This window comes from Enoplosus armatus, chromosome 18 (assembly GCF_043641665.1).
Source record: "Enoplosus armatus isolate fEnoArm2 chromosome 18, fEnoArm2.hap1, whole genome shotgun sequence".
In the NCBI taxonomy this organism is placed as follows: domain Eukaryota; kingdom Metazoa; phylum Chordata; class Actinopteri; order Centrarchiformes; family Enoplosidae; genus Enoplosus; species Enoplosus armatus.
In genome coordinates this window covers 4,147,645-4,162,683 of record NC_092197.1, presented here as the reverse complement: position 1 = coordinate 4,162,683, position 15,039 = coordinate 4,147,645, and the positions used below count along the sequence as shown (strand labels likewise).

The 15,039-nt window shown below is 39.3% G+C and overlaps 2 protein-coding genes across 4 annotated transcripts in view; both read left to right on the top strand.

The window, feature by feature from the left end:
• LOC139301017 (electrogenic sodium bicarbonate cotransporter 1-like) overlaps positions 1 to 4,531 on the top strand; it is a 28,541-nt gene extending 24,010 nt beyond the window's left edge. The window contains exons 21-27 of one of the 3 annotated variants that reach the window (XM_070924259.1): positions 604 to 672; positions 990 to 1,163; positions 1,248 to 1,412; positions 1,504 to 1,509; positions 1,561 to 1,654; positions 1,961 to 2,038; positions 2,177 to 4,531. In XM_070924259.1, the coding sequence (XP_070780360.1) occupies positions 604 to 672; positions 990 to 1,163; positions 1,248 to 1,412; positions 1,504 to 1,509; positions 1,561 to 1,654; positions 1,961 to 2,004 (552 nt within the window). In that variant the 3' untranslated portion in view covers positions 2,005 to 2,038; positions 2,177 to 4,531. The remainder of the gene's footprint in view (positions 1 to 603; positions 673 to 989; positions 1,164 to 1,247; positions 1,413 to 1,503; positions 1,510 to 1,560; positions 1,655 to 1,960; positions 2,039 to 2,176) is intronic. The other 2 variants (XM_070924257.1, XM_070924256.1) reach the window with 2 other exon arrangements.
• Positions 4,532 to 5,164: 633 nt separating this feature from the next.
• On the top strand, positions 5,165 to 14,188 carry LOC139301019 (neuropeptide FF receptor 2-like). Its single transcript, XM_070924260.1, has 5 exons — positions 5,165 to 5,200; positions 7,799 to 7,819; positions 12,611 to 12,851; positions 13,105 to 13,204; positions 13,312 to 14,188. Exons 1-5 carry the CDS (start codon positions 5,195 to 5,197, stop codon positions 14,186 to 14,188), a joined length of 1,245 nt encoding a protein of 414 aa, XP_070780361.1. The 5' UTR covers positions 5,165 to 5,194.
• Positions 14,189 to 15,039: the final 851 nt, after the last annotated feature.

Sequence of the window (15,039 nt, the reverse complement as noted above, 5' to 3'; positions counted from 1 at the left end):
AAGCTCCGATTGCAGCTGAGTGCCTTCTCGAGTTTCCATTCCCACATTAAGCTGCCAAACAAAAAATGTGAAGTCACAGAGAGGAGATTGTTGGAGCTGGTACCCCCCCTTGTGGACATTTTGAATTCTGTGCTTCTGGTCCTGTGAATACATTTTCCTTTCCAGACTGGCTCCTCGTCTAGTATACTATAGTGGCTTTGGGAACAATGCAAAATGTTTACTATGAATGATTTCTGCTGTTTCAAATGTCTTTTCATCTTTCATGCATAATCTACTTATGGCTTAAATGCGTATTTATTTTGATAACAACATTGTAGTGTTTTTTTCCCCCCACTACTAATACTGAGTAGTTACCAAACCTGCACCAATGGCATCCATGTGACTGGTCACACTGATGTATTTACTAAAAGAACATTCTTAGAAAAGCTGCTTGTGGACTATTTTAAAACCAAGCAATGCTGCTAAAAATAAACCTTCTCATTACCTATATGAAGAGAGCCTTAACATCTCTAACATCTCATGCTGTATTTAATCTAAACTGACATTACTGCAGCCAGTCACATATCTCATTAATAACTTTTCACCGTGCTCTGTGTCCTTCAGTTCATTCCCATGCCTGTGCTCTATGGTGTGTTCCTCTACATGGGTGTGGCGTCACTCAATGGTGTCCAGGTGAGTGAGCCTGACCTGTTCAGTGTTAACTGCTAGCCAGCGTTGGGCAAGTTACTTGGAAAGTGTAATCAATTACCCATTATATTTTACTAAAAAGAAGTAATTACTGAAAAATAATTCTATAACTTTTGTAAATACTGCCTTTTAAAGCCATCTGCCTCTCACTGACTTACAGTAACAGTCACAAATTAAAGAGATAATGGGCTCATGTTAAACAGAAGAGGCAGCATCTTCCACATACTATGCAAATATTGTTAAACTTCTGGCTGCAGCATGTCCATCTTCTTGACCTGACTGACCTGTTTTGATGGTTTCAGTTCATGGACCGCCTGCAGCTGCTCTTGATGCCGGCCAAGCACCAGCCGGACCTGATCTACCTGCGGCACGTCCCCCAGAGACGCATCCACCTCTTCACCTTCATCCAGGGCTTGTGTTTGGCCCTCCTCTGGATCCTCAAGTCTACTGTGGCTGCCATCATCTTCCCTGTCATGGTGAGAAATGGCTGCAATCACCGACGCACACGAACGCACAGAGCTCTGTCTGGGAAGGAAAGCTAATCAAACTTGTTCCTACAGATCTTGGCATTGGTTGCCGTGCGTAAGGCGATGGACTACGTGTTCTCCCAACATGACCTCAGCTACCTGGACGATGTCATCCCAGAGAAGGACAAGAAGAAGAAAGAGGATGAGAAGAAAAAGAAAAACAAGAAGAAGGGAAGCATCGATAGCGAAATCGAATTTGTAAGTTAGCCATTATTTCAACCTAAACATTTAAATGTCCTGTATTTGTAGATAAAGTAAATCCATTGTTGTGTGATTTTATTTTCTACAGCCTCCTGTAGATCCTCAAGTCCATAAGTGTTAATGTTCTCCCTCCCTCCTCCCACAGTCTGACTACCCCTACCATGAAAATATCCCCAGTATAAAAATCTCTATGGATATGATGGAGCAGGAGCCCATGTTGGGTGATAAATCTTTGGATAGTGAGTACCAGCCAGGGTTTTCTTTGCCATAGCTTTCAATGGCTGCTCGGGCTGCTTCTAAAGGCTTCATGCTCACATCTTCTGCTGTCATACTAGCCTTCTCGCACGCACTAAGAAATTTAACACTTTAAAAGATCAATATGCTTTTCTGACTACTCTTTAACGCTGCTCTAACCTGCCCGTTTTGCCCTAAAAGCAGCTTTGCTCTGCCTGCCTTCTTTTCTGCTGGTCCATTTGAAATTTCAGAGTGTTTTTGTGAAGTTTGTTTTAATGTGGGGTTTTTTTTTTGTTTTTCTTTTCCCCCAGGAGATCAATCCCAGACTTTCCTTAACCCGCATTCGCCGTGCTGAGCACTACTTTGTGTCTCCCACAGTGGCTGAGTGAGTGAGTACCAGCTGGCAGTCGCATCACTTTTTTTTTTTTCTTTTTTTTTTCTTCTCTGAAAGGAAAATGCACAAGTAGTTCATACTGTGGTTCATACAAGCCCATATTTATATTGCTCTACATCTCTTCCTCTTTCAGTCTTGACAAAGTTTCATACACAAAAGGTTTGCCTCACATTCGCATAAAGAGGGACTCTGAGGATAACGGTGTCTTCTGGAAGAAGGACTCTGAAACAGATCTGTGAAGCAGAAACGGCACAACATAGCAAACATAACCATCCTCTTTTTGTGCTATAGTACCGCTTCTTAATGGTATTTTTAATATTCCTCATGTGAGGATTTAAATCAGAATGGCTGAAAGTATTTGTCTTCTTAAAATTTTAACACTTTGGTGGTACTGAAGTTTAATGAGGGCTGACACGCGATATGTTTGGGCGTTCTTCATCTGCATGACTTCTTGCAGAAAACAAAAGGGCCACTCAAAGATCATCTATATGCAGTTATTATGGGACATTAATATCTTATTAATGTGTACGCTAATAATTTATAATAAGTGTCCAGCTAGAGATGTTTTATCATAAAAAGATGTCCAGGATACTGTAGGTTTGTATAATACAGATGGTTTCATAGCATCTACACCAGTTTTTCTTTCACTCTGTTCATATTTGGAAATCTATAAAAAAAACAAAACCCTGACGATTTCTTCCTGATAACACCAAACACAACCAGCCTCTCTTCATAACTACTGGAACCTTAAGATTAAAACTTAGTGGAGGTACTGCATCTGGAGGCAAGTACAGGGGGATACACATGAGAACTCCTCCTTTACTTGTAGTGAACAAAAGGGCTACAAAAAGGTCATCTGTCACGAGTGGACATTAATATTGTATTTATGGGCGTATTCATTATTTATCAAGCTTCCACCTAAAGGCTGCACATTCATGTTGTTTCAGTATGGTAAGAAGTAAATGGTTCAACACCATACAGACTGGAACTTCTACTTTTCGTTTCTTTACTTTTGAGCTTCCTGTTTTTCTCCTTTTTTCTATATTTATTATATTTAAACTCTTGCTGTATGGCTTTTACCATTTGACTTCCCCATCTGTGCAAATTTAAAGATATTCTTTCCGTGGTCTGTATCCACTCGGCTGACTTTTCCCTGTTTTAGGGAGATATAGATGCATCATACCTGTATGTAGCTCTACCTCTTATTTCTCTGTAGGTGCCAGGCATTATATATTAAAAAACATCTGTTGTGCAATTATTTGTGATCAAACACTGATTTATCTTTTTTTCTGGCACTGCATAGGATCTCAGCATCTTGACTTGAGTTCCTTTTGCTCTGTGACACTTAACATATTGTATTTTTGTCTTTCTTGTTTGTCTGATGAAATAATTATGTATGATTCTTGCAGTGTTTTTAAAAGGTAATTCCACCAAAAGTATTAGGTTTTTTTCATCCCAATAGCAAAAACATTTAAAACTTTAATTAAACTATCACTACAAATACATGGAGAATTTTGCCTAAAATTGCATCTGATAGTAAAACAGCATCAATAAAACATGATTTCTGTGGTGTTTCACGTACCAAAGTTGGGGTGGAAAAAGTGATGGCCTGTTTTTAACCCATCTGAATGAATGCAGTTTAATGTTCTCACACACTTTGACCCTCAAAGCCTGTTTGAGTTGAATTTTCCTTTTTAAAATGTGATCATATTTAAAAGCTGTTTAATGTGATAAATGTTCAATCTTTGAGTAAATTTCTTTTTTTTTTTTTTTTTTTTTAATTATGTAATGTGTGTTTTTTTGTTTTTTTTTTCTTTTTAATTCAAATCAACAATCACTGTGAGGCAATGCAACGTTATGACTTCTTAGTCCTGGAAGAACTACTGCTTTATAGTGTTCAGGGTAAAAAGTGTTTATGCAACAGCTTCACTTCAATGCAGCATTATCTAAATTCTGGTTTTAGTTTGATGAGCAATGTCTTACTTTATCCTGTATTATTCACATGGCTTGATCATGCTTCTATTGCTGATTGAAGCACAAACTGTAACTTCCACTGATTCAGTCGATTTACGATATTAATGCATATCTGAATGTAATACATCTCAATCATTTGAACTGTGCATATATTCACAATCAGTGCTGTTGCTGATTTGTTGTGCAAATAAGGGCTTTGATTAACGCTTTCGCAATCACATCAATATGCTGTCGGGATGTGAAACACAAGAGAAGTTGCTTTGAACCAAAAATCAAAAACCACATTGTCTTCCACTTTGTTCTATGATCTGTATATCTTGACTTTTTGACTTTCTGGTTCTGGAGTCCACAATTAATGTAATATTTTTGATGTTCAAACTCTGAAACCAATTTTATACAAGAATCTTGTGTACTCAGTAACCATAGGTTACTCAGAAGGAAGCAGATGTCTGTGTTTTTTATGGAGTAGCGTCTTGAATGAGAGCAATAAAACAGTCCAAATGATTCTTTAATACATAGTTGCGTGTGTGCTTTTTGTTTTTTTTAATTAAGAATAAGAGTTTGGACCATGCAGCTCCCAAAGGATGGGTTTTCAAATGACTACGAGAGCTTGAAACAATGTTGTGTGAAGTCTTGACATGTACAGTAGAAATAATCAGCAGTGCATACAGAGGGTTTGCTTCTGAATACATATTTTATGCCAGAATACATGTCAGTTAAGAGGTCATATCTGGTTTGAGAGATGCAGACGTGTGTGGAGCGCACATGTGTTTTCAAGAGGATGAATTGAGTTGAATTCAAGCTCTGAGCTAAGCCCTTAGACACCACCATCACATCCTGCTGTATGTGCTCAGTCTCAAAGCACAGATAAGAGAGGAAGGCCGCATAGTTTCCACGATCACAGGACTTCAGTCGGCTGTAATGAAACTAATTGGCTCATTACTATGAGTCACTGTGTTTTTGTCATTGCCAAGGGGGGAAAAAATGTGTAATAATTAACTCCTCTGGTGTGGAAGTGAACATCATTGTTTTTTTCCCTGACATCCGCTCAGGTTAACGTTATTGGATATCACAGGCGTTGCCCGAGTGACTGAATGCGGGTAATGGAAGGGGATTACCTGACAGACTTACCCGAGTGTCCTTAAAAACATCCTGAACCTCTGCAGACGTGACACACATGACCGTAGACGGTTAAATCCAACAAATTTAACATGCTTTTGAATACTGCCAATGTCGTTTAACATTTCAATATGTAAACAAAAGTAAATAAAGCAAATGCATAACCAGCAGATACACGATGAATGTAAATCTACAGTATGTGTGGTGTTTAATCCCAAGCTGCATTATATTTTGGCTCAGTAGTGACTCATTTCAAAAAAGGCACATGCACATTCATGAGTGCTCTGCAGGTGAAAAACATGGACCCAAATAGAAAAACCTGTGAATGGACCGTTTCTGAGAAAAGACCGTTTCTGTTCAAACAAATTCAGTTGTTGAGGCGTCTGACAATATAATTTGCAATATAAAGACACTGTAGTAAAAATGTTGCAGCTCTGTTGACATTTTCTGTGCAGGAACGGAGGCAGTTAAATTAATTTAACATATAAAGTAGTACCTGTCGTACTTCAAGGTTTGCTATCACTTACCAATAAGTCACCCTTTATAAATGGTTTATAAGTTGTCACTAATGGCTTAATTATTGTAAGTAAATCATTTACTAATGCTTTATAGATCATTTATCAGCATTGAGCAACCTCTGGGTTGCCAGGTTGTAAAAAAAACAACAAAAAAACGCTTGGTCCTTTCTATTTACCAATAATACAGTTATAAATGTTGGTTTCTCACCTTCTAAAAAGCCATTAAGTCTGGAGTTAAAAAAGTTAATAAGTCATTAATCAAGACTGCAGTTGTAAATCAGGTTGTTTAAATGGTGCATTATTAGAATATGGTACCAAGGTTTTCTGTCTGAACAGGAATAACTCTGTATGCAGGATATGCAAACTCAGATGCAAGATACTGTATATTTTAGGTTCTAAATCTATTGAGTAGGCTGAAGTAGATGTCGGAGACCCATAGACAGATGAGGCAGAGCACTTTTATTTACCGAAATGTCTTGGTTGATGTTTGGCACTTGTGTAGCTCTGCAAAGAGAGAACAAAATGTTTAACATTAAACAGGACTCACAGAACTCATAGCAGGAGTCACAAGAAAGAACATAAGAAGGGAGGCAACGCACAGTATAGAGATGAAGTGACTGCACAGGAGCGCTTGTTTTGTTCCTGTTCTTGTCTGAGGTGATTGTTTTGGTGGCGACTTCTGACAATATATATGATTTGCATGTTCTCTGGGTCAAGATCTTGTCTGCACATTCAAGTCTTATCCAGTCTGGTCAGATTAGTGGTGGCACCATCATAAAAAAACGGAAAAAAAAAACGATTGAAAACTGTCTGGAAAACAATCAACTTATGCCCAGGGATAGAAATAGATGTTCTGCTCAGTAGCCTCCTCCCTTCTCCCAGCTTTAACACTCTTAATAAACTGACAGTGCACCCGCTGGCTCTCAACTGTACATCCCTCCCATGACAAGGTCTCCAAGGTTCATAACAATGTCCAGTGACTGTCAGCACAAACTCTGCTCACTGTGTCATTTCTCAGTGGAGTCGTGGGCTAATTTCTTACCTCCGGGTGTTACAGACAGTTCAACTAGACCAACGCTGTCAGTTGGATTAGTTATTAGCAGTGTAACCATTAATAAAAACAATCTATATGTATGATTTAATTTTGTCTCTGTCTGCCACTCACGGAGTAATGTATGAAGGCACCCTGATGTGCAGTACAATGTGTCAAAGAAAACAAAAGCATTGCCATGTGCATATATGTGCAATATGAATAAGGACAAAGGACACAGTGTGAAAACATCGTGTTACAATTAGTTCTGAAGGAGGAGCTAATAAGACGAGGAGTGTGACTTTTGGTAGACAACTTAATAATGAGGTAAGCATGCAGCAGAAAAACATGCTACAGCAAATGTTCTTTTCATTTCATGAGGCCTGTAATAATTGGTCTATTTAAAGTGTTGCCACTTTTTTGCTCCTTTATACTGTTATAGATATTGTACTTTTTACTCCACTACATTTACGTATTCACTATAGATTTCTTCAAACCAAAAATATGATCATCTTATATGCTATGATGCATTTTTATAGATAAAACAAAAATGAGCTCCACCTCTGCAAATGCTGCTTACATGTTAATCAGTGATAATAAATCAATAGTATAATATCATAATGATATTACACTCTAAAAGGAGACATTCTGCATAATGAATGTGTTTCAAGTATGTCTTCTGTGCTGCTTCTTGTGTAAAATTTTAAACATTAGACTTTATTAACAGGAGACTTGTACGATGAATAATCTCCACCACAGTTTGAATGTTAGATTAAAGCCTTAGGGTCATTGTCAGCCATGGCCCCATTCATTCATTCAGTATCTATTTAGCATAGTGTTTTTATTTATATCATGCCTAATTTCATCTACTTCCTGGACAAAATGGGCTCCATAAAAAATACGTGTGGTCGAGAAGTCCTCCATTGCAAAATAAGTAATTTTTTTAAATGCAGCCTGTGACACAACAATAAACACTCTTCTTCCTTGAGATCATTAATCTTTTAATTTCATCGCCGTTTACCAGCAGTGACCCTCTCTCGTGCGCCTGGCTCTTCCTGTAAATGTCTTTTCACGTCTGAATGATTTCCGTAAAGCGTTCCTATGTATTTAACAGCTTGACGAAGCCAGCAATGTTATGCATTCAATGTCTGAAAAGGACTTTATAGATGATTATAGATAGTTCCCAGGTTTTCAGAGCTGCATGTTAGATACTGGGACAACATGTAAACCCCACACAGAAAGGTCCCAGCTGAGTGTCTGCTTCTTTAATGACTGTCCTGCTGTGAGGCCACAGTGTTAGTGTCGGTGCAGTTAATGAGGTCATATGTCCAAATTCATCCATTTGCAATAAATGTAATTTTGAATCACAGACACTGTATGTATTCTGTGTTTCAACTGAACTAACTTCTGGCATGCACATTTTTTCTAGGCTATAATTTTAGTAGGTTTTACTCCCTTGCACGGTGCACACATGGGCAGACAATGACTGATGTGGGGTTTTTGACATTAACTTTGAAAAGCCCATTATGAGTGTAACAAAACAGCTGTCTTTCACCTCAGAGAAACAGAGAAGGCCGGACATTTCTCTCCCCAAATGACACTGGTAGGCTAATGCACTTTCTCGTTTCCCTAGAATTAGCTCAGCTTTTTCAAACGCTGCTGTCAAAGTTTTAGCAGAAACCAGAAGAAGAGAATGCTAATTGCTCATGTTTTAAAGTTTAAAGTTGTTTTTTTCGTGGATGTACACCTAAGGACAGACAAAATGAATAGATTATCTTTTGCTGGCACACTGCATCACATAATCAAGTCATACTCTTTCAATGATTATATAAAAAACATAAGACGTATGAAATGTGTTTTGTTTGACACACTGCTGATAAAAATAGATCATTGATCAAACTCATGCAGAGGTCAGTCAGGTTAAAATATAATGATGAGTTGCCAACGACATATGGGAATTCAGCATTTTTTAACAGCGAGGACAAATATAGGACACGAGGTGGAAATGTAGCCTGGAGGGATGAGCACAGGCAGCCATGGAAGGAAAAAAAAGAGCTATGTGATTGGCCAATAGCCTTGAGGAAGGAGAGGAGGAATGGGATGATTGAATCCCCGAATGGACAATTATAGCTTTATATTTTTATTTTATTTTACTTACATTCAAATATTGCCATATAATTCACTCTCTCTTAATTCCACTTGACACTGAAAGGAATTCCAGAGTAATCTATGTCCGTGAATGAGAAACCAACAAGCCAAACGGCAGCATGGACACTTTGCTGTTGTTGATGATGATTAAAACACAACAATCTTTCTCACATTTATCAGAGAAACGGAAGAGCCAGATGAATGCACCATTTACCATGTTTTCAACCTTTTTGTAGCCTCAATTTAGTTTTGTTATCTGTTTATGGACAACAGTCTGGGGGGCCACATTGGTCCAGACTGAAATATGTCAACAACTACGGGATTATTTGCCATGAAATTTTCTGTCATGGTCTCCAGATGATGAACCCTAAGTACTTTGGTGATCCTCTGACTTTTCCTCTGGCACCACCATGACGTTGACATGGTTATCTGGTCAAATAAGGGTTAATTAAATAAATAAATAAATAAATAAAATGTAGCTAATCATAGTTGTGAGTACACATGTTACTCCGCTCAGGTGTAACTCTCTCCCTGTCTCCCTGTTAAGCCGTTAACTTAACAAAAACAACTCTCAATTGTCCTTTAATTGGTTTGCTATACACTTTGTGGCTGTGTGTGTGTGTGTGTGTGTGTGTGTGTGTGTGTGTGTGTGTGTGTGTGTGCGTGTGTGTGAAAGAACATGTCTAATTAGCCCTCTTTAATGATGTCTGAGCCTAATTAATTGAACTCACAATGAGCTGAAAAATTCAGAGATGGGAAAAGTTGAGCATATAAGAGAATGTTTTAATGAGAGCTTCCTGTTACTTTTGCATCCTTGATATTCCACATGTCCTTGTCACACACACACACACACACACACACACACATATATATATACACACATAAGTCTCTACCATCCCAACTTGTCAGCTGCTGTCTTTGTATTCCTTGCAACACAATTCTTAAAACTTAACATGGCAGCCATAACAAAGTTCAGTAACACCCTGAAAGCTCTACTCTCTAACATGAGAATCCCAACAGTTTTGAAAGGATTTATGCTACAGGCATTAGAACGTGTTAATTAACCATCGTGCAGCAACTGCAGTGATGGCGGCTTAAAGGGTTTTCTCCGAGTTGGCCAACATTGACAGCTATTTTCTGTGGCAACCACATTAATAGCCTTCTTCCTCCGTTCTATCTTCATATCTTCTCAAGTATCAGCCATCCACTTATCAAGCATCGAGCCTCCTCATCAAACTGCTCCACATAGGTCAGGTATCTACTCCTCACCCCTCATCTCTCTGTTCTTACCATCTAGTCAATGTTCGGTCAAACCCGCCATTAATGATTAATCATTCATTCTGTGTTCAATAGTGTGTGTATTTTCTTTGCAGGTCCTCCACACTATAATTTGTGGGACGTGCGGCAGCCTGCCTTAATGAAACATACTTTAGCTAACATGCACCATAAACCCAATTTAAAATACTGCATTGTAGTCAGATTCAATTGCAGAGACTTCTGTGCACCAATTAGACTTTTCTTCACTTAAGCAGTTCAGGTGTGAGGTGTGAGTTGTAACAGGTGAGACCTGATCAGTACAGGGGTGAGCACTGAGGAGCAGGACTGATGCTCTATAACTGTATTCAAGATGAGCAATGACATTCCTCGACCCCTATCTGACTGATTGATGCCAAAGAAAACAGGTGTCTGCTCAGATGCACTTGTTGCATTGGCAAGGAATCAGTGCATAATGAGAAAGCTATATATATATATATATATATATAACGCTTCAGGAAATATATTGCACCCAGCAAATGCACCGCCCATCACATGTCTCCTGAGTGAATCTCCTTTCCTCTCTGTCATCTATAAGCACTACAGCAGTCTCTGCCTGGCAGGCAGACTGAGCAGACGCACAGAGTCTCACATAGGGGTGAGAGTGTGCAGCTTTTTTTGCTCTGAATGAGTGGACTTTCTGTCAAACGGATACATTCCATCTGTGAGGACAGGAGAAAGGAATATAACTCAGATACTGTTTCCTGTAAGGTAAGAAAATAAGTGTCTAGCGTAAAATGATTTGGGAAACTCCACCTCTGGAAGAAATAGTCACTTTCCATCCCATCACCCGGGCTAATTTATTATGCATTCACTGTAAGATCTACTTTTGTCAGTTAAACTGAGGAGATAATAAGGCTGTATGACTGCACATTGATTAAAAAGAAAGAAAGATATTTCACCAGTTAAACTGAACTGTCTGTTTGGCGAAGACTGATATTAACAAAATACCCACCAGGCATGACTTTTGGAAGCATAGTAAGTACAATACCTCAACTTGGAGTGATAAAACTGTCTGGTTTCTCTGTATCTTACAGGAATACAGAAGCTTAGTTCAGGAATTGATTTTCGGTCCAGATGTATTTATAGCATCTTTGGAATTGAGCTCCAACATCTTCTCCGTCATCCCCTTAATTGAACAAGAGAACAAGAGAACGAAAGAGTTGTATAGTTTCAAGGAAAACAATCTACCGTGTCTTTCAAAGCTCAGGGGCTTTGAATCCCAGGAGTTAGCTGGACTATTATTCAGTCCTTGTTTGGCGTATGCTGCAGTATAATGAGCAGCATTATGTATGTGATTGTATGAGCAAGGAACTATTACTAATCAAATATTCTCAATTTGTAATCAAATATTCTCCTTCACTTGGATTATCTTTTTTGAAGACGGAGGAACATGAAGGTTGCTGAGTGAATCTGAGTCGCACTGGCACACTGGCACAGTCAGTGTTGATCTGAAGATTAATTTGAGAGGTTTAGAGAACAATACGTACATTTCAACAGCTCATTTTTAAGGGAAATTATATCATGATTTATTATAAGTTATATATACACAATCAAATGAAAATGAATGCGTAAGACTCATTTCATATGCAATTACTTATTAAAATACTAATAATTGACTCATCACATGACATCAATTAAATATTCATCAGTGAATAAACCTGGCCTACTTTGGTCTGTTTATACCACTGAGAAGAATGTTTCACACATGAAAGGCCGAACTTTGATTTGACAGTCCTTTAGTTGCACAGTACATGTTGGGTTGCAGGAAGTAAATACATCAAATAAAAAACACAAGTTGTGCTCAATTAAATTCAAGTCATCGCTCTGCAGAAGGCATGAGCTTAATCTTGCAGAAAATGTTTGAAAGAAAGTTTCCAAAATCCATCAGGATGTGTGAAAATTTCCCAATCACATAAATGTCAAAAATAGTTTGAAGTCAATAGTAACTTAATTTCTTCCCCCGAATTGCTGGATTCGGATGATTGATGTAACCAATTGGCGAGCTATCAACCACATTTCCCCACTGCTACCAGAACAGATTGGCCATTTTGGTCAGCATGTTGCTGTTAGAGAGTGTGGGAGAGCATCCACTTGACTGAATCAACACACTCACAATAATCAAAAGACACAGGGATTGGACTATTGATTTCCAGATAGGTACTATTGTTTTTATGTAATTACCAATTGATTCCTTCTTCTGCTCTGCAGGATTTCACTCCCAGTGGAAGAATGAGTGTAATGGTGTTCTGTGTCATAATTGGTTGATTTTGTTGACGGAGGATATCGGATATTTAAGCCCGACCATGCCGAGTACATAATAAGCTATCCATGTATTACACCTGTCTCTACTCCTCTCTTGCACCCAGATATCACCATGACCCAGAATCTAGTTCTCAACACTACCTGGGAGGGCCTGAACCCTTCCAATTTCTCAAGATTGCAGGAAAACCCTTCAACCCACCAGAACATCACCTATGTTGACTTCTACCTCCACAAGCCCTCTGTGGCTGCAGTCTTCACCGTCTCCTACCTGTTCATCTTCCTGGTGTGCATGGTGGGCAACGGGGTGGTATGTTTCATCGTGCTACGCAGCAAGAACATGCGCACGGTCACCAACCTGTTTATTCTCAACCTCGCCATCAGTGACCTGCTGGTTGGCATCTTTTGCATGCCAACCACGCTGGTGGACAACATCATAACAGGTCAGAATATATGCGTTCAACTCTTTAATGATATGCCGAAATCGAAGCTGGGTTATAAAAGGAGAAAATGTCCTTATCAATTCATGATTCATATCCTTCTAACATCTGTCTTGGCTTCGATCTGGAAATGGTGAAATATTCAGCGAGTTTAATACTTTCTGCCATTAGGAGTAATTTTAGAATTTGAATTTTTCATGCAGTCCTCTTGACTTTATGTTTTTACACTCACAAACAGTTGTTCTCTTTTCTGCAGGATGGCCATTTGGCAGCATCGTGTGTAAGCTAAGTGGTATGGTTCAAGGGATATCTGTGTCAGCGTCTGTGTTCACTCTGGTGGCAATAGCTGTTGACAGGTGGGGGTTGTGATCATTTTACCTGTTATAATGTACTCGTGTGGGTGTGTTTTCTCCTAAGAGACTTCTTTTCCTTTATGTATTTCCTCCAATCCCCTTTGTGTCAGGTTCCGCTGCATTGTCTACCCTTTCAAGCAGAAGCTGACCATCGCCACCTCAAAGCTTATTATCGTCATCATTTGGGTCCTGGCTGTGTCCATCATGTGTCCCTCTGGGGTCATGCTCCAGGTCACAAAGGAGCAGAGGGTGCGAATAGTCCTTGGCCTCAACAATGACACCCGCCCCTTCTACTGGTGCCGGGAAAATTGGCCCAATCAGGAGATGCGGAAAATCTACACCACTGTCCTCTTTGCTAACATTTACCTTGCTCCCCTCAGCCTTATCGTCATCATGTACGCCCGCATCGGCTTCACCCTCTTCAAGACCACTATTCCTCCGATGAGGGGCAGCGGAATTGCATCTGAAGAAGGCATTGGCAGCAACAAATCAAGCATGGAGGGTCGTCACACGATCTCAAAGAAGAAGACTCGGGTGATAATGATGCTACTGGTTGTGGCTCTGCTATTCATCTTATCCTGGCTTCCTCTGTGGACGCTGATGATGCTGAGCGACTACGCCAGCCTGACGGAGCACCAGTATCGTGTCATTAACATCTACGTGTATCCCTTGGCTCACTGGTTGGCCTTCTTCAACAGCAGCGTCAACCCCATCATCTATGGGTTCTTCAACGAGAACTTTCGCAGAGGCTTTCAGGCTGCTTTCAAATTCCAGCTGTGCACTGCTGACATTGAGCGCCAGAAGACCCTCTCCTATCGGATCCGGGGGAACGCTGTGCTCCCAGCCCAGCCTGGAGTCAGATCAGTGTTAGTGGGGAATGGGAAGTGCTCATGTCAGGAAGGAAGGTCCTTGGCAGGTAAAAGTAACATCAAGGAGCAAGAACAGGACCTGATCATGGAGGACCTGGAAAAGGTTTCCCAGATTTAAACAGACTGACGCTGTGCAGCGCATGAGCACTTTCAAAGGATCTGAGGCTTCTGGAGAATCGTGTATTACATTTCAAGGAGAATGAAAAACAAAAATCAAAAATACGTGATTAAACTCCATGTATTTGTGAATGTACCTGCAAGCTCTGCAACATTATTCATCAAGAATCATTCTGAATATCCTTCGTGAATGTTTGTTATGGCGTACATAGCGAAGAATAGTGTAAACAAAGAGTTTAAAGGCCCTGAAATCTTGATTTTTCTATAACATGAAATATTCATGACTAAATAAGCAACAATCAAAGTTAACGTTTGGGGAAAAAAACATCAACCAACTTTAGGTTAGTTATTATGAAAGTTTTTTTCCCCTATCCCAGAGTGATAATGAGTTGAGTCTGGCTAGGTGAAGAGTAAACACTGAGGCTGATATCAATGAGATAGAATTACAAATGTAATGCTGGATTCGCTTTCTGTGAATGCCTCATGTGTGTGAAGGCAAATTTAATCCAGCACAGGAATGGCAGACTCCGCCACTAACCATGAAAATGAATACATAGAGAGGTAACTACAGAATGTTTCTGTGATATATTGAATGGCTATTGCCGAAATCATGCAGATATAAATAAATTGCATCAAAAACTGGGTTTCATTTTAATGAAAATCTTAAGGATTATAATTTTCAGAGTTAGCCATTCAGATAATCTGCTTCATCATGACTTCACGGACAAAACACAAAATATATGTAGCATCGCTGAGTAACAAGTGACAAGCTGATTGAGAAAATACCAATTTTTGGGCCTTTAAGATAAGAAAGGTAATCTGAATGTCAAATATTTATCACATTGTAAAGAA

What these genes read in the sequence shown, in the direction of transcription:
- LOC139301019 (XM_070924260.1), top strand. An exon ending in TTGACGAAGCCAGCAATGTT is followed by an intron (nt 7,820 to 12,610) that starts ATGCATTCAATG and finishes CCTTCAACCCAC; the next exon opens with CAGAACATCACCTATGTTGA. An exon ending in GTGGCAATAGCTGTTGACAG is followed by an intron (nt 13,205 to 13,311) that starts GTGGGGGTTGTG and finishes CCTTTGTGTCAG; the next exon opens with GTTCCGCTGCATTGTCTACC.